The following is a 16,720-nucleotide window of genomic DNA, read 5'->3' as shown; positions in this document are numbered from 1 at the left end:
GTGGTGGGATGGGGTACCTGCTGCCTGTGGGGGTTGGGGGCTTGTATACATATACATAGCAGGGATGCGAGATGAGGAGTTGAGGGATGGGAGGGTTTTTGCTGGAAGAAGGGCGGTCAGAGAGGGACGGACGGCCAAAATCCGATAAACTAAGAAGTCTCGCAGAAATCTGTCTGCGGCATACGAACGGTAGAAGAACCGTGACAGACCATTCTGGCACTCTAACGATTCCATCCCGCACCCAACGTGTTCTCCATGTATATCGGCAATCCTAGATACACTTTGTACATACATAGACGAGATACATACACATAAGACTGCAACAAAAATCATGCGCACGCCGAACTGGTGAGATTGATAGTGGCCCTATTCTATTCAAGGCGACGAGGAAGTTCGCGGGCACCGCATGGTGAAAGGGATCCGACTAAGCGGCACGCGCGCAACGTGTATGTAGGTGCAGCACCGCCTGCCTACGGGGTATGATATCCTCACTGCCCAGACGCACATCACGTCGCCGCCGCATCCTCCGCATGCCTAAGTAGCTGCTGATCCCCCCCTCCCCGATTTCGCCTGCGTCCTCGCAATATACTTGACTTCCTCCTCAGCAAGCCGGACCATCTCCTTTACCCGCGCCGCTTTTTGGGTTGCTAGGACGAGGAGGTTGTATCTATGTGGAGTGTGTTAGTGAGGGATACTTTTTGGAAGGAGATTGGGGAATGGGGACGTACTCTTGTTTTAGCGCGGCTTCTATGCGACGGCGTTGGGAGTCGCCGAGCTCGGTTGCGGTGATGGGGGTAGACGCGGGTTGAGACTTTTTTGACGGGGTGTGGGGGAGTTTACGTTGTTGGTCTTGGAGGGCTTTAACTTGTTTCGTTAACTGGGAGGAGAACATGTGAGTTTTTCGCTCAAGGGATTAGACACCCGAACAGAAGAAGAACGGAACAAAAACAAACCTTCTCACTCAAAGGCCTAAACCCCTCCTCAAACCGCCCCCTCAACGCCTCCAACTCCTCAATCCATCTCCTTTCCGCCTCCGTCAGCGGCTGCGTTTCGTCCATCAGTATCTGCAAGATCAGCCCGAGTTTCTTGCGGTAGAAGTAGTCTTTGGCTTGCAGGCGCGCGAGCTTGGTTTCGGTCTCGGCGATGACGGTCGCGGTGCGGGAGCCGAGTGTGGAGGTCCAGAGGTTGAGAAGGCCGGCTTGTTGGCGGACTTCGACTTGTTGGTGTTTTATTCTGTGCGTGGGGGGCCATAAGGTGTGAGCGTTCAGGTCGTACAGTGCAAGCGTATACACTCCAGTTCCTCACACACCAAAACACGACATACCGTTTCTCAAGATCCAGCACCGCATAATGCCTCGCTAACAAATCTTCCTTCCTCGCCTTAATATGTTCAAAGAACGCCCACAGCGTCGGTACATGCGCACACGACGACAGCGGGACATTCCCCTTCAACCCGGGCTTCGCCTCCAACGCCGGCGGCGGCTGGCGCATGATATCCGGTTCCTGGAACAACCGCTGCTCGATGGCGGGCTTGTAACCCCCCGCTTTCTTTTCTTTGAATGTTGACGGGGCGGCTTTGATGCGGGGCGGGAGCACGTCGCCGTAGAGACGGGGGGTGGAGGTGAGGAGGATGTAGCTGTAGCCGAGAAAGGTTGAGGTGATGATAGAAAAGCCGGCGACGGGTGCGTCTCTGTATGTATTTGGGAAAGGGCGGATGAGTTTCAATGAAGGAAACATAATGGATGCATGGTTCAAGATAAATAGGTTACCCTGCAATCCGCCCCCTCGTGCTAACCACCAAATTGATCTCGCTCTGTCTCGGTGCGCCCAGCTCATCCTTCAACCGCGCGCGTACCGCTTCATTCGCGCTTCCAGTCGCAAGTTGTTGCAGGCCGTCAATCAATGGGTCGACGTTGATGGCGTGCACCCCTGACGCGTGGTATGAGTACACAATCTCTGGGTACCGCGGGTCTGTAGCGAGGCCTGAGAAATGATCAGCGTCCGATTGACGTGGGGTGGCGGGCAGGCCCAGGTCGATGTCTTCCAGAGACATGCAGACTGGTAACGCTGCTTCTTCCTCCGTTGGCTAGTGAAATGAGGGGTAAGTATCTTGGAGAGGGGTGGGGCAGCAACGTTCGAGATCCTTACCGGGGCAGCTATATGCCACAGAGGCTGTGACCCATCCACATCCAGGCACACTTTCAGCATCCCGGACTCAAACGCCAGCACCAGTACATCAAGCGGTCCCTTCTGCAGGCACACGATATCATTGGCGGCCTTGAAATCCGTGCTGACGTTGGATGCAGGTCGGAAGAGGAACGGACCGCGAGCCTTGGGAGTCATCTGCGTTGCCGTTCTGGGAAGTTTCACGGCGGTGGGTTCCCCTGACAGCGCGCGCAGCTCGGCTTTTTGTTTGACGTCGGAAATCAGCTCGTCGATGAGGCTGCCCCGCCAGTAGGCTTGGGTTTGTGAGTACTGGCCTAGCAGGGCTTGCTCCTCTTGCAGTGCGCTGTCATCGGCTCTAAGCTCCGCTAACCGTTCGGGAACTAGCAAACTCGAATTTGGGATGATCGGGCATATCGAGTAGACGTCCCCGCTTTTCGTCAAGGTATAGACTGTCATTGAGCCCCACTTCCCGTCGTTTCGCCCGAATGAGAAGGACACGAATGTCTCCTCGTCCAGGTCTGAGCCAAACAAGCCGGCTTGGTTGGCTCGCGACGGCAGGAGGTTATGTTCAGTCCCGAACAAATGGTACGAATGCTCCAGGGTTGAAGCCCCTGCGCTCACATTGTGAATCCTAATGGATCTCGGTCAGACCCAACTCCGAGATCAAACAGTTTGCCCGTCGGCAATGAACAAGCAGAACCACAACATACCCCAGCGTCCCGTCCACATAAAGCACGACCAAATGGACATGCTTCTCGCTCAGAGGGTGCCACAGGACTTTCGCAATGGCCAAGCTGTGCACATCCTCAAGCAGCCAGTACGCAGGCTCCAGCGCCTCACGCTTCGCCTCGGTCCACATCATCCGCGGAACAGCGACAATTGCTACGCTGTATTCCCCGACGAGCGCAAGGCAACGGCCGCTGGAGTTGAGTTCGATGTGTTTTACGCGGAAGTTGATGTCGGGTAGGCTGAGTTCCTGTAAACATGGAATCCTTCAGCGAGTGGAAATGGAGATTGCGCGATGCCATCAACCATTAACCCCCCATCAACCCATCAACTCATTCAAACTTCATCCATCCCAACCTTCATCGATCCACCATCCACCATCAACCCGTCAACCATCCACCATCAACCCGTCAACCATCAACCATCAACCATCAACAAACACGTGGGTGAGGGGAGTATTGCGCCCTTGGCGAAAAGTGGCTCGCTCCGCTCGCGAAGGAGTTCGCCCTGGTCGACCCGCGGTCTCCCCGACCGAACCAACGCTCGGAACCCACCTTAAACTCTGCCATCTCCACCGCCGCCTCCAAATCATCCTCCACCTCATCGAAAGCGCCCTTCCACTTCCTCAAATTCATCACCCTCAATCTCGGCGGCACACAATTCAAGCACACAAACGCAATCGCATCATGCACAGCCAACAACCTCAACGGCGGTCTCGCCCTCGCCAGTTCAGCACGATGCGCGGGCGGCGGGTCGCGCAAGCTGATACTCGACACATCCAGCAGGCTGCTCGCGTCGTCGTCGCCGGGCGGGATGAGGGAGATATCTGGGCTGGAGAATTCGGAAGGGGAGGGAGGGTATTGGTGGAGGACCGGGTGGGCGGGGAGAGATTGCAGCCAGTAGCCGGGGGGAGGGAGGGGGTTGGGGGTGGGCATGGTTTCGGCTTGCGACCACTCTAGTGAGGGCCAGGTTGCAGGGAAAAAACTGTCCAGGAAGGTCCGGTCCGGCTGCTATGCTCCTATGTTCCGTTTGGCGTGCGTATGGCCTGTTACGATGAACGTATCTAGGACAGGTTAGCGTGGGAAACAGCGAGAGATCGCCGGAACAGATGAGCAGCAGCACCAACTGATACCTGATGACCCTGCTAATTGTTTCAGTACTTTGGAACGGTAAGCTAGAAAGTATTCAATACAGGATCCTCAATACAATTGCATGGGGAAAACAGGAAAGGTAATGAAATTCGATCCGTGAATCACCGGCACATACACGTCTGCCCTTCACGTATTGCTACATAAACGCTATGTAAATCACCATCACACTCTCCATCTCAGTCCACCGCTTCTGACAAATCCCCGCCCGATGCGACGTATCTAGCAAAGGTCTGGTCATCCGACCAAACCTTGATTACATCTCGCGTAGACTTGTCCGCCAAGTTGTCTATTTCCCCTCCCCCTTTCATACGTCTTAGTACCGCCGTTTTGAAGTGATACTCTAGGAATTCAGGGTTGATGAACAAGTCCTCGTAGCTCCCCCCGTCGGCTGCCACACCTGGGTCCGGGGTCAATAGGTATTTGCCCACCAACCCAGCCGGGACCTCCTTCGACATCGCCACTATGCGCCATTTCTTTGTAGTATCCTCCCACAGGACCGACCAGTACTGCAAGTCAAATGCAGTGTGGACAGCCGAGTCCATCAAGGCACCGTTGCAAACATCGTTCACGCCCATCTCCTCGTAACCAAATGAGAGCACCTCCGTGATCTCTTGGGGAAGCCCGATGTATTGACGTTGCTTCCAGCTGTGGGGGATGATGTGGGCGCCGACCAAGAGGTTGGGATATGCGTTTCCTGTCACCACACAGCGTCGGTCCCAGAGGGCGAGAAAAAGCGTGAACCTGGCGTATCGTTGCACCTCTTCCGGAGTGGGGTCGGACTCATCCTCCCCGGTTGTGTCTTCCAGCGAGAGAGCTCCAACAGTGGTGGTTAGGTCGGTTTGGCTCGGGGGTTTCGACGATGGCTTTTTCTGTGGGAAAAGGGTGGGAGATGGTCCTCCGACAGGTTGAAGTTGGGGATGGCTCGGAGATTTCGGGAAGATGACATAGTGACCGGAACGTAAGTCACCGGTGGCAGCTGTCGTGCCGGACGGCTTTGTGCCTTTTTGGAGGATGTAATGCTCGGTAAGGACGGGAAGGGGCGTGCCCGTGAGGATGGAGAGGTATGTCAGGACATCGCCCTTTTTGACATAATCTGTGGACTCCCGGCCGACATACACCACTGCCAGCTTGGTGTTGTTGGGGTTGCAAATGGTGAGGTGGACCATATAGATGCGAACTAATGGGTTTGACAATTTGGAAGACAACTTGGACAATTGGGGAACGATCAGGCACACTCAGCACAGGCAGACAGGGGACAGGGCTGAGCTTTTGACAAGAAACGCGCTTTCCTTCTCTTCTGACTCAGCGCTCACATACGTTCGCGCAGTTGCGCCGCGACAACTCCGCCGACGCTTTTTCCACAGCTCCTTTTTCAACATTGCTTTTGGGAATGGCGAAACCACACACACCCAACTGACCTGAGCCTTTGTGGGATATCTAAACCAGGTATGAGGAGCAACGCTAGCTGGTCTGTTTAGGGCAGGAAGTATTTGGATTGCTGACCTTTACTAAGCAGAACTCCTGAAAAGCGCCAACCCCCAAACAACGTGCTACTAGCAAACCTTTGGCGCCCTGCGAAAGTGGAAGAAGCCCTCCTAGCACGTTGACACAAAGGGTATGGAGAATGTGTCCTCTATATTTCAGAACGGGCACGCTCATATTGACTTGGGCATCAAGTTTTAGATGCCACAGACCCGGAACCAGTTGCTCCGTGCGGCGGTGGCAAAGGACAGGGAAACCCATGTGTTTTGCGATATATGGAATCAGACATCAAATGAGCCCTGTTCAAGAGCTCCCCTCCGCCGCAAGGCCAGCAGTGCCAAGGGAGTTGCCCAACACTTCACTCTCTTGAATGAAGAAATGCGTTCCTGGCTGCGTACTTCCCAACACTTCCATCTACGGGCCCCCGAGCTTGCCGACACAGTGCAGTTGTACGGGTGCAAGTCCTGCATGAAGAAAGTGAGAGCGGATTGGCGGAGCACGCTTCCTCTCCCCAGCGGTGACGGCACTTCTCCCCGCAGCGGTGACACTCCTCCCCCCAGCAGTGACGGCACTCCTCCCCCCAGCGGTGACGGCACTCCTCCCCCCAGCGGTGACAGCACTCCTCCCCCCAGTGGCGATGCTGCCAACCTGCCCCCTCCCACTGTGCGTACTCAGTCTCACGTTGATATTCGCCTCCCCAAGCGACTCATGCGCCCACTTCAGTGGAAGTTTAGAGGTAATGCCCCTCCTGACGCTGAAGGTCGCCGCAGCCAGTCCCGTACAACATCTGGTGTCCTCGAAGGTTCATCCGCAAAGCCGTGGGACAAACTGGAGATGCTGTTCTTCCTCGGACTCACGGATGAGGTTGAAGATGAAGACAAGGGGGATGACAGGATTGACGAACCGACGACGCCAGGGCCTGAGGGGAGGACCTACGCAGCAAAGCTGCAGATGCTCATGGAGAACCCACTTGAGGATGAGCACGGCCAGCTCCTTTTCCCTATCGGAAACATGGAACGGTTTATTGATCATATGAATACCACATGCGATGGGCTGTTTGACATGAAGATGACCACGGTCGTCGGGGACGTGCCTCTGAAGCGCAGCTCAAAGTGGAGTGAGAAACACCGCGATAGGATCCGCCGCAGAGTGTTCATCTCGATCCTGCTCGATTTTAGCACCCAACACCTTCATGCGAATCACCTCCAGCGCTGGATGTCCACCCAGCTCCAGCTTTCCAACGTCAGCACCGATCAGCAGACAAAGATCGCCAGGGTTGGCCTCTCCCTTGTCCCGCAACCCAACACTGTCCGAGCGCAGGCTGCCATTGCCGCTCACAAAGGGGACGTGTCCGCGCAACTTGCGCTTCCAAACACATCCGCCGTGGTTCTCGTTGATGATTTCAATTGGCATCAGGGGAGAGGCACGCCAAATGAGCGGGGAAAGTGATCGATTACCCGGACAACAGCAAATGTTGGAGTGCGTACTTGGGATGTATCGAAGATGCCTCGCCTACCTTCTGGGCTGGGGCTGTTGCGCCCCAATTTTCACACAATCGGGTTTGCAGAGGATCAGCATGTTCTTTCGCAGTATTGTCGGCTGTTGGATCGGACACTGACATCCTACATTGTCAAACGTGGGAACGGAGGGGAAATACGCCATATGTATGACACCCGGCGCTTGGATCAGGTGTGCTCCATCAAAAACTTTGTGGCGTTGGCAAGCTGTAATAATGCTAGGTCCGTTGCCAGAGGCTAGCTCTGTCTCCGCTTCGATGTATTGAAAGAATTCTAGAGTTTCTACCTCTCAGGGCGCCGCCCGAAGGCTTTTCTTCCCTTCGGGAGTACTTAGCAGTAGTTTGCAGAGGAAGCAGATGACTGAGCAAACTCTATGTTGTGTGAGATGTAGTACCGTGAAGTATGTATTGAAGTCTGGAGTAGAAAGTGGACGTGAGGTCCGAAGGGGAAGAAAAGAGTGAACTCCCATATGCGTAAGCATGGCGTAAGCGGGAGGTGAGTCACAAGGGGAACTTAACTACTAGAACCCTAACCGGGGACTAAGCTACGGGAACCCTAGCTAAGGACTCTTGAGGATGATACCTCCAACAGGAGTCGCCCCAGAGCGTAGAACTCCAATATAATCTATGCTACACGTGATCTCATGCCCTACTTGCTTCCCCGCACTAAGGTGACACCTGCCGCACCTCATTACACCCCCCTTAGAGCCAAGTGTCACTCCGACACCGACCGCAGCTGTCAGTCGCTCCCCGCTGTTACTTGATGTGGAGCTGACACAGGTGTCGGCCATGTTATGAATGGGCGGAGCCGACGGAATAGAGGCGACTTGTGGTGCAGGTTGTTGACAGGTAATGGTATTCAGACCGAAACAAGAACTAGAACAAGACTAGGAAGAACTGGTGTTGATCTGCTGGGGGATCAGGAAGTGGGGAGCTCAGGGGAGGCGGCTATTTATGCTTTTCTGGGAAGGCTGGGGAAGCGTGGGGAAGCAGAAGGGTACGGAATGAGAGGGAAGCCAAGAGAAGCGCCAAGGGTGGGGGAAGCATAAAAACAGAAGACTGGGGATGGGGTGGCTACGCTGAGGCTGTGGGCGGGTACGTGGGGAAGTATGGAGAAGGGTTTGTAAGCGCCGAGTGTTGGGAGGTGTGGCTACGTGCGGCTGCGTGGAGAAATGAAGGCAGTGGCAGGTGTGGGGTAGCGCGGCTGCGTGCGGCTGCGAGGTTTGGCAGATGTCAGGTTTTGACAGGGAATTGACATTGACTGACTGTTGGGATGCTGTCATGAGGTAAGCGCATGGTATGGACGCGTCGTCCATAACATCACCCCCTCCTTTAGCCACGGCGTCCGGATGTTGTTTTGATGTTGGCAGGCTTTGGTCGGGGTTTGTCGGGGTACTTTTGGTGGAACTGGGCAACAAGCTCTTGACAGCGGGCAAGGTGTTCCACTGGCTCCCATGTGTTCTCCGAGCTTGGCCAACCCTGCCACTTGATGAGGTACTGAAGGTGCGTGCGTCGAATACGGGAGTCAAGAATGTCTTCCACAATCCATTCCTCCTGTCCTTCGACTTCTTCTGGTGGGGTGGGTTCTGGCTCAGTTCGCTCCGGAATGGTGAAACGTGGTTCAAGAAGGGAGACATGGAAGACGTTGTGAATTTTGTAGGATGGGGGAAGCTTGAGGCGATATGTGACCGAGTTGATCTTCTCCGTGATTGTGAAGGGGCCAATCTTACGGTGATCAAGTTTCTGGGAAGGTCGGAGAGTCTTGAGATTCCGCTGTAAGAGCCAGACACTGTCCCCGGGTTTCATGTCTGGGCCAGGTGCCCTCTTAGCATCGGCAAAGCGCTTCATGCGTCCTTGGGCCTCCTTGAGCTCAGTGGCAAGCTGTTCATGGATTTCCTTGAGATGGTTGGCACGAGCTTCGGCTGCAGGATTAAGGGATTCGGTTGTGGTGGCGGAAGCCAGACTGAATCGAGGATGGAACCCATAGTTGGCGTAGAAGGGGGTTGTCTGGGTGGCGGAGTGGATGGTGTTATTGTAAGAGAACTCAGCAGAAGACAAGAGTTCCTTCCAGTTATCTTGTTGATAGTTGCAAAAGCAGCGAAGGTATTGCTCAAGAATCTGATTGGTCCGCTCGGTTTGTCCATCGCTCTGGGGATGGAACGCCGATGAGAGGTTGACCTTGGTTCCCAGGAGAGCGAAGAGACGTTTCCAGAAGTGGGAGTTGAACTGTGGGCCACGGTCAGATACAATATCGTCGGGGAGTCCATGGAGCCGGATGACATGGTGCCAGATCAGATCTGCAGTTGACTCAGCGGTGGCAGTTTTCCTGCACGGTACAAAGTGCGCCATCTTGGTGAACCGGCAGATGACAACGAGCACAGAATCAACCCCATCACTGGCGGGTAGATCCGTGATGAAGTCCATAGAAATTGACCCCCAGGGGCGGTCAGGGACCTGCAGGGGTTGGAGGAGTCCGTAGGGCTTGTGTCTGCTGGTCTTGGCTTGAGCACATACGTCGCAGGACCTGATGTAGGACTTGACAAAACGCCACTGGCTAGGCCACCAGTAGTTGCGTGAGATGAGCTCCAGGGTCTTTGACATGCCGTAGTGTCCTGCCAAACGCGTGTCATGCATGTCCCGGCAGATCTCAGCACGGAGCTTGTTGGTGGGGACGTAGACAAGGTTGTCGTACAGCAGAACCCCATTTTCCTTGGAGAATCGCTTTATCCGTTCTTGGTCTTCTTGCGATTGCTGGGCAATGGGGGCCCTAAGCTGTCACCAGATGGTTTGCGCAAACACATCGGATGCCAGGGCAGCTTTGATTTGGTCAAGGAGCGAGGAGTCCAGTGGGGTCAGATAAGTGGCGGCCAGGCGGAGATGGTCAGGGGTGAGGATTGTGGTTTCCTGGGAGCGGAATGCTTCTTCCCCCTCCCTTAGCTCGTATTCAGAGCGACGAGAGAGGGCGTCAGCTTGGTGTTGCTGGGTACCAGGGCGGTATGTGATGACAAAATCGAAATCAGCAAAGAAGATTGACCAGCGGGATTGGCGGCGGTTGAGGGTACGGGTAGTCATGAAGTACTGGAGGTTCTTGTGGTCACAGTAAACGATGACCTTGTGGCGGGCACCAATGAGGTGGTGTCGCCATTGAGCAAATGAGTCTTGGATAGCCAGGAGTTCCTTGTCGTAGATCTCATAGTTGATTTCCTCAGGAGTAAATTTGCGGGAGTGAAAGGCCACGGGGTGGAGTTGATCTGTGTCATTGGGTTGAAGGAGGACGGCGCCAAGGGCAAAGTCGGAGGCATCGGATTCGACAATGAAGGGCTTGTCAGGGTCGGGGTGAGTCAGGATAGGTGCGGAGGTGAAGGCTTTCTTGAGGGTTTCAAAAGCTAGGTGTGCAGCGTGGGTCCATTTGAATGGCAAGTCTTTGCGAGTGAGCGTGGTCAGGGGTGCAACGATCGCAGAGTACCCTTTGATGAATCGCCGGTAGAAGTTGGCAAAACCAAGGAAGCGCTGGATGCCTTTGACATTCGTCGGGGGTTCCCATTCGGTAATGGCAGCCGTCTTCTTTGGGTCCATGGAAATGCCTTGCTGGGAGATGATAAACCCCAGGAACTCAACAGAGTCACGGTTGAATTCGCATTTTTCCGGTTTCGCATACAGCCCGTGCTGGCGGAGTCGTGAGAGCACCTCTCGGACGTGGTTGGGGTGGTCTTCTGGGTTTTTTGAGAAGATCAGAATGTCATCAAGGTAGACCACAACAAAAACGTCGAGAATGTCACGGAATATGTCGTTCATGAGGTGTTGGAATACTCCAGGGGCATTGGTGAGCCCAAACGGCATGACATTATACTCGAATAGGCCGTAGCGACATTGGAACGCTGTCTTCCATTCATCCCCTGGCCGGATCCGAAGAAGGTTGTAGGCTCCCCGGAGGTCAATCTTGGTGAGCCGGCGTGCCCCTCGAAGACGATCCATGATGCTGTTAATCAAGGGCAAGGGATAGCGATTCTTGATGGTGATATTGTTGAGTCCACGATAGTCGACGCACAGATGGAGGGAACCGTCCTTTTTCTTGACAAAGAGGACTGGGGCACCGGCGGGAGACTTGGAGTGCTTGATGAACCCCTTAGCTAGGTTCTCTTCAAGGTAGTCAAAGAGTGCCTGCATTTCAGGCTCGCTGAGACTATAGATCGGGCCGAACGGTGGCTGTTTGCCCTCTTCTAAGTCGATGGGACAGTCGTAGGGTCGGTGCTCTGGGAGGGTATCCGCGTTCTTCTTGGCGAAGACGTCCGCAAAATCTTGGTATTCTTCAGGAATGATGGCCTTCGGATCTTTTGGAGGAGTGGTCGCCAGGGCTTGGGAATCTGACTTGGTCAGATTGGCGTAGGCAATGAATGCCTGGTCATGCCTTGCCGCCACACGGAAAGCTGGGGCGCTGATAAACGATACGTGGATCGGTGTGGGTGCTGGGTCCAGTGTGTTGGGTGTCTGGGCTAGGGAGACTGAAATCTCGTCTTGATGGATACGGATCAGAGGTTCAGGGGTTCTTGAGGGCTTCGGGCTAGGTTCTGTTGGCAGGGCATCCCAGGAGGCGTATTGTCCAAAACCGCAATGGCAGCGGACGCAAAGAGTGCGAGTCTTCCAGTGTAGCTCCACATCATGGAGCTCAAACCAGGGAAGCCCCAGGATGATTGGCGCATGCGGGGAACAGGTCACATGGAATACCACCTCCTCAAAATGGTCGTTGACCCACATGCCCAAAGGTTGGGTGTGATGGGTAATGGAGCCCGCATGGCTGGGACGTCCGTCAACCAGTTCAAGGGCAATGGGGTCCTCCTTCTTGACAAGTGGGATGCGGTGCTTGCGGGCATAACTTTCGTCGATGAAGCACGACATCGCACCGGTGTCAAGTAGTGCTGAAAGCTGAACTGGAGCTCGCTGGGCCGATATCTGCAGGGTAACAGGGTACTTGAATGGTGAGGATGGGCCCAAAATCCGCATGGGTGAGGGTATCTCAGATCGGAGATTGACATTGTTGGTGGTCAGGAGAAGGGTGTTGCTGGAGATGCCAGGATCGGAGCAAGGTTTTGTGGCTTCTCCCTTGGCAGTACTTGCGTGGTGAGAAGGCCCAGGACAGGTGTTGCCCAGCTGCTCGGCCTTTACTGCAGCTGGACTTAGGCAAAATCCTGGATGGGTGCAGGTTCCTTAACCGCGTTGGCTATGTGGCCAGGTTTACCACAATAGAGGCAAAGTTTGTTTGTGATGCGGTGTTGGCGCTCTAGCGGTGTGAGGGGTCCTCGCAGACGAGCAGCGTCAATGACCATAGGGTTGTCTGGGCGGTTGTCGGGGCTCATGAGGGTGGGGCTAGTGGTAACTGGCACATATGGCTGTCGGTTCCTGCTTCGCTCTAGACAGCGCTCAAACAATCGGTTGTCACATTGGATGGCCTGTTCCATCACGGTGTCGATTGAGGCGGTAGGGGGCATCGTGAGCATTAAGTCCTTGACGTCTTCTTTGAGGCCGCGACGGAAGGTGGCAATCAATGCCTGGTCATTCCACGACGCATCGCATTGCAGCTGTCGGAATTCAGCTACATACTCTGTTGCTGCACGGGTTTGTCGAAGGTTCTGGAGCTTGTTTTCGGACGTGCGGATCCTGTCGCTGTCTCCAAAGACTGCTTGCATTTGCTGGATGAAATCATCCAGGTTCGTAAGGGAATGATGGTCTTGTTCGACAAGGGGCGCCAGCCAGGCCTGGGCGGTGCCAGTGAGGTAGGTGCCAATAGTTCGTATCTCGGTCTGATCGTTGGGGTAGCGCCTGGGTTGGAGGGCGAACATGAGCCGGATCTGGTTGAGGAACCCACGGAACTTGCTTCGGGTGCCATCAAATTTGTCTGGGAGACTGATTTTGGGTTCGGGGGCGTGGGTGGCAGGGGCAGTGGTCTGGGTTTGCGCTAGTTCGGCTTGTAGGGTGGTATTCTGCGCTCGAAGTTCGTCAATCGCATTGCACATGGCTTGCCAGGCTTCGGCCGTGAGGGGAAGGGCGTCGGACATGGTGATTTGGCATGGAGGCACAGCGGCTGGGGGTTGTTGAGCAGATCAAACTGTTATGAATGGGCGGAGCCGACGGAATAGAGGCGACTTGTGGTGCAGGTTGTTGACAGGTAATGGTATTCAGACCGAAACAAGAACTAGAACAAGACTAGGAAGAACTGGTGTTGATCTGCTGGGGGATCAGGAAGTGGGGAGCTCAGGGGAGGCGGCTATTTATGCTTTTCTGGGAAGGCTGGGGAAGCGTGGGGAAGCAGAAGGGTACGGAATGAGAGGGAAGCCAAGAGAAGCGCCAAGGGCGGGGGAAGCATAGAAATAGAAGACTGGGGATGGGGTGGCTACGCTGAGGCTGTGGGCGGGTACGTGGGGAAGTATGGAGAAGGGTTTGTAAGCGCCGAGTGTTGGGAGGTGTGGCTACGTGCGGCTGCGTGGAGAAATGAAGGCAGTGGCAGGTGTGGGGTAGCGCGGCTGCGTGCGGCTGCGAGGTTTGGCAGATGTCAGGTTTTGACAGGGAATTGACATTGACTGACTGTTGGGATGCTGTCATGAGGTAAGCGCATGGTATGGACGCGTCGTCCATAACAGGCCATGAGGAAAGCGCATGGCTCTACTGGAGCGGCTGGCGTCACCGGTGGTCACCACGATGGCAATCAGATCCACGCTGATATGAGATAGAGATGACTCGGCCGCAGCTGGTCGTGGGGCGCTATGGTCCTTGTCCCTGCGGCATATAAAAGGAAGGCAGTAGTCCCCTCGGCACCTTCCCGCCAGTCCCCGGACTTACATTTCTTGCTCCCAATCTCCCAACCTCTCACCGTTGCCGTTCCCCTCTTCACTATGGCCAGCGTAGCTCCTCCTGTCAAGCCCACTGCCGCCGGCCCGTCATCGGGCAAGAAGAAAGTAGGCAAGGGCCCCACCAAAGGGGACAGCCTAAAGAAGGCTCTCAAGCGACAGCGAGTGGTGAGTCCACGGAGGTTGCCCAATTGACCGAACTTACATGGTTTGACCAGTTCTATCTCAGGACCCCCCCAAGGTGCACTCGGGCAGTATCCCGGAGCCCCCGCCTCCACTGGCCCGACCTACGTGTTGGAACTGCAACACGTACCGCCCCCGCAAGATGTTCCTCTCGGCGTGCCAGCACGTTATATGCCGGCCTTGCATCCTCCCGCTCTGTGATGACACGGTAAGGAACCGCATGTCATGGGTGGTTCCCGTGAGGTGAGTGACAGCGCACGTCTCTTCCCGACAGACCGACATGCCCGTCAGGGAGTTCACGTGCGGCTACGTTGACGGTTTCGGGGAGGAGTGTGAAGCACTGCTCTTCTGCCAGGCGCTACCCTGCACCTGTGTGTGGCACGACTGCGATTGTCTGGCCCAGGACGTGCGGGTCTTCCCCTGCAACCACATCCAGTGTATGGGGCATGTCCGCGCGTAAGTACAACAGTCGTGAATTTTCGACAGGTCCCGCCACTGACGTGACGCGCTCCCTCTAGCCAGATGAACGTCCAGCAGTTTGTCCCGCTGCGTTGTGGCATGGGGACCGCCTGCCATGGCACACGTTGCCAGTGGTCTTTCGCCAAACAGGCTGGTATTTAGCCTGGCGTCGTCGTTCTTCTTTCTTGTATATATTTTGTTGAATTTGATCTCTTCGGAGCGTTTCCCTGTGGTACTTCACCGATCGTCCTGAGCCCCGGTGCCTCGCACCCGCTCGCATCCTAGGCCTTGGTATTGCATACCCGCCCGCATGAGCCCTGACACCTTGCTTGCCCGCTCGCAAAGGCCCTGGTACCTCGTACCCGCCCGCATCATAGGCCCTGGTACTATGTACCCGCCCGCATCATAGGCCCTGGTACAAGTACCCGCCCGCATGAGTCGGTAATGGTAATGGTCATTTTGGACAGTAGAAACTCTGTTTTGATGTATGTACAAGGTTCAGATACGTTTACGGCGACGGGAGACTGCCGCTCTCTCCTTCGCCTTCGTCTCCCGGATCTCCTGGCGCTTGGCAGCTTGCTTTCGGACATATCGCTTGTGTGCCGAGGTGTCACGGACATGTCGGGGTGGCTCCCAGGTGTTCTGGGACACGTCGTAGCCGGCCCATTTGACTAGGAACATCTCGGTGTTGCGTACCCACTTGGAATCAAGGATGACTTCAACTCAGTGTTTGAGTCCGCCGTTGACTTCCTCCGGGGGGGGTGGCGCGTCCACTTTTCGGTATGGGCCGTTCTCCGGAGGGTTGTACCTGCGTAGGATGTTGACGTGGAACACCGGGTGTAGTCCACTGAACTTGTGGGAGAGCTCCGGCTTCTAGGTGTCCGGGTGGGGCTCCTTTCCGCTGACGGTGAAGGGCCCGATCCACAGCGCGGACAGCTTCTTGTTTCGGGCTGAGATACTCTTGATCTGGATGCCTTTGCGGTTCAGCAGGACCTGGTCGCCTACCACGAACGCATCCGTATTCTTGTTCCTGTCGTAGTATCTTGCCTGCCTGTCCTGGGCCTCTCGGAGTCTGTGCTGAACGATGCCGCTCACCTCGGTCAGTTGCTGCATGCGCTCCTCAATGCACTTTCGATGGGCCTGTTTCAGTTGCTCTGTTGGGTCGCTGGTACCCCATTGATCCGGTACCTTTGGGATGTACACGATGTCAATCTCGTACGGGGACATGCCCGTGGAGGTCTGGGGCGTCCTATTGTAGTTGTACTCGAGAAGGGGAAGCATCTCGCGCCAGTTCGAGCCGGTGTAGTTCAGGTAGGGGACCATCATCTTCTTGATTGTCTTGATGACGTTCTCTGTCTTGCCGTCGGTCTGTTGGTGTCGTGCTGACGAGAGTTCTTGTTCTACGCCGGCGCACTTCAGGAGGTGCTTCCAAAAGGCGCCGGTCCATTTGGTGTCCCGATCGCTGATGATCGTGTGGGGCATGCCCGTGATGCAGAAGGCCTGGTCGAAGAACAGCTGGGCCAGTTCCTTTGCCGTCGCCTTGGCGTGGGTCTCGAGAGGATTACGCGGCTGGATAAGTAGTCCACTAGGATGAGGACGGCTCCCTTGTCCATGATGGATTTGTCGCCCGCTTCCCCCCCTTTAGAGTTCGTGGTGGGGAAGTAGATGTGCAATCCACGGCAACGCCAGCGCTCGTCGGGGACCGGGATGCTGCGTAGGAGCCCAAAGTTGGAAGCCTGCTTGTTGCATTGGCAGTCGGGACAAGTCCGGACGTACTGGTGGACCTTGCGCTCGAGGCGGGGCCAGTAGTAGAGCGCGAGGAGCTTGGCGACGGTGCGCTGGACACCCGAGTGGCCGCCGTTGGCCAGGGAGTCATGGTAGAACCTGAGGAGGGGGCCCCGAAGGCCCTCGGGACGTAGCGGCGGCCATGGTACAAAAGGAAGCCGCGGTTGTTGCACGTGAGGCGGCGGGCGAAACCTGAGAGGGTAGAGGGGCCATCGGGGTTCGTCGCGGTGGTCTGCAGGTGGGTGAGGGTGTCCTTGCAGAACTTGGCATCGTTGAGCGCAGTGAGCCACTCGGCGTCAGTAGGGAGACGGCCGGTGATGTCCGGGAGAGGTGTCCCGGTGACAATGGAGAACACTTCGACGTTCATCTGACAGCTGGCGCACTTCAGGGCGTACAGCGGTGTGCGGCTG

The 16,720-nt window shown here is 55.7% G+C and overlaps 3 protein-coding genes across 3 annotated transcripts; 1 reads left to right on the top strand and 2 right to left on the bottom strand.

Annotated features, from left to right (window-relative positions):
- Positions 1-341: 341 nt before the first annotated feature.
- EV422DRAFT_30432 (uncharacterized protein) lies at positions 342-4,145 on the bottom strand. Its single transcript, XM_053066114.1, has 9 exons — positions 4,025-4,145; positions 3,447-3,955; positions 2,877-3,142; positions 2,149-2,797; positions 1,770-2,086; positions 1,325-1,690; positions 954-1,233; positions 729-877; positions 342-667 (listed from the first exon to the last, which is right to left on the bottom strand). The coding sequence occupies exons 2-9, from the start codon at positions 3,825-3,827 to the stop codon at positions 535-537; spliced, it is 2,541 nt and encodes an 846-aa protein (XP_052930433.1). The 5' UTR covers positions 3,828-3,955; positions 4,025-4,145; the 3' UTR covers positions 342-534.
- A 38-nt stretch (positions 4,146-4,183) lies between these two features.
- Positions 4,184-5,251, bottom strand: EV422DRAFT_512964 (uncharacterized protein). The gene has a single exon (XM_053069119.1). The coding sequence runs from the start codon at positions 5,207-5,209 to the stop codon at positions 4,220-4,222; it is 990 nt and encodes a 329-aa protein (XP_052930432.1). The 5' UTR covers positions 5,210-5,251; the 3' UTR covers positions 4,184-4,219.
- Positions 5,252-5,357: 106 nt separating this feature from the next.
- On the top strand, positions 5,358-7,249 carry EV422DRAFT_594261 (uncharacterized protein). Its single transcript, XM_053073578.1, has 2 exons — positions 5,358-5,658; positions 5,727-7,249. The coding sequence occupies exon 2, from the start codon at positions 5,727-5,729 to the stop codon at positions 6,972-6,974; it is 1,248 nt and encodes a 415-aa protein (XP_052930431.1). The 5' UTR covers positions 5,358-5,658; the 3' UTR covers positions 6,975-7,249.
- The last annotated feature ends 9,471 nt before the right edge of the window (positions 7,250-16,720 follow it).

This window comes from Fimicolochytrium jonesii, assembly GCF_025526975.1.
Source record: "Fimicolochytrium jonesii strain JEL569 chromosome Unknown EV422scaffold_1, whole genome shotgun sequence".
NCBI classification, from domain to species: domain Eukaryota; kingdom Fungi; phylum Chytridiomycota; class Chytridiomycetes; order Spizellomycetales; family Powellomycetaceae; genus Fimicolochytrium; species Fimicolochytrium jonesii.
Note: the sequence above shows the minus strand (reverse complement) of the source record. Positions and strands in the feature narration are given on the sequence as shown.

Excerpts from the sequence above, each read along its gene's own strand:
- EV422DRAFT_30432 (XM_053066114.1), bottom strand. The coding sequence starts at position 3,827 with ATGCCCACCCCCAACCCCCTCCCTCCCCCCGGCTACTGGCTGCAATCT. Across the intron at positions 3,143-3,446 it reads TGGAGATGGCAGAGTTTAAG|GAACTCAGCCTACCCGACAT; the intron begins GTGGGTTCCGAG and ends CCATGTTTACAG. Across the intron at positions 878-953 it reads TTAGGCCTTTGAGTGAGAAG|TTAACGAAACAAGTTAAAGC; the intron begins GTTTGTTTTTGT and ends TTCTCCTCCCAG.
- EV422DRAFT_594261 (XM_053073578.1), top strand. The coding sequence starts at position 5,727 with ATGCCACAGACCCGGAACCAGTTGCTCCGTGCGGCGGTGGCAAAGGAC.
- EV422DRAFT_512964 (XM_053069119.1), bottom strand. The coding sequence starts at position 5,209 with ATGGTCCACCTCACCATTTGCAACCCCAACAACACCAAGCTGGCAGTG.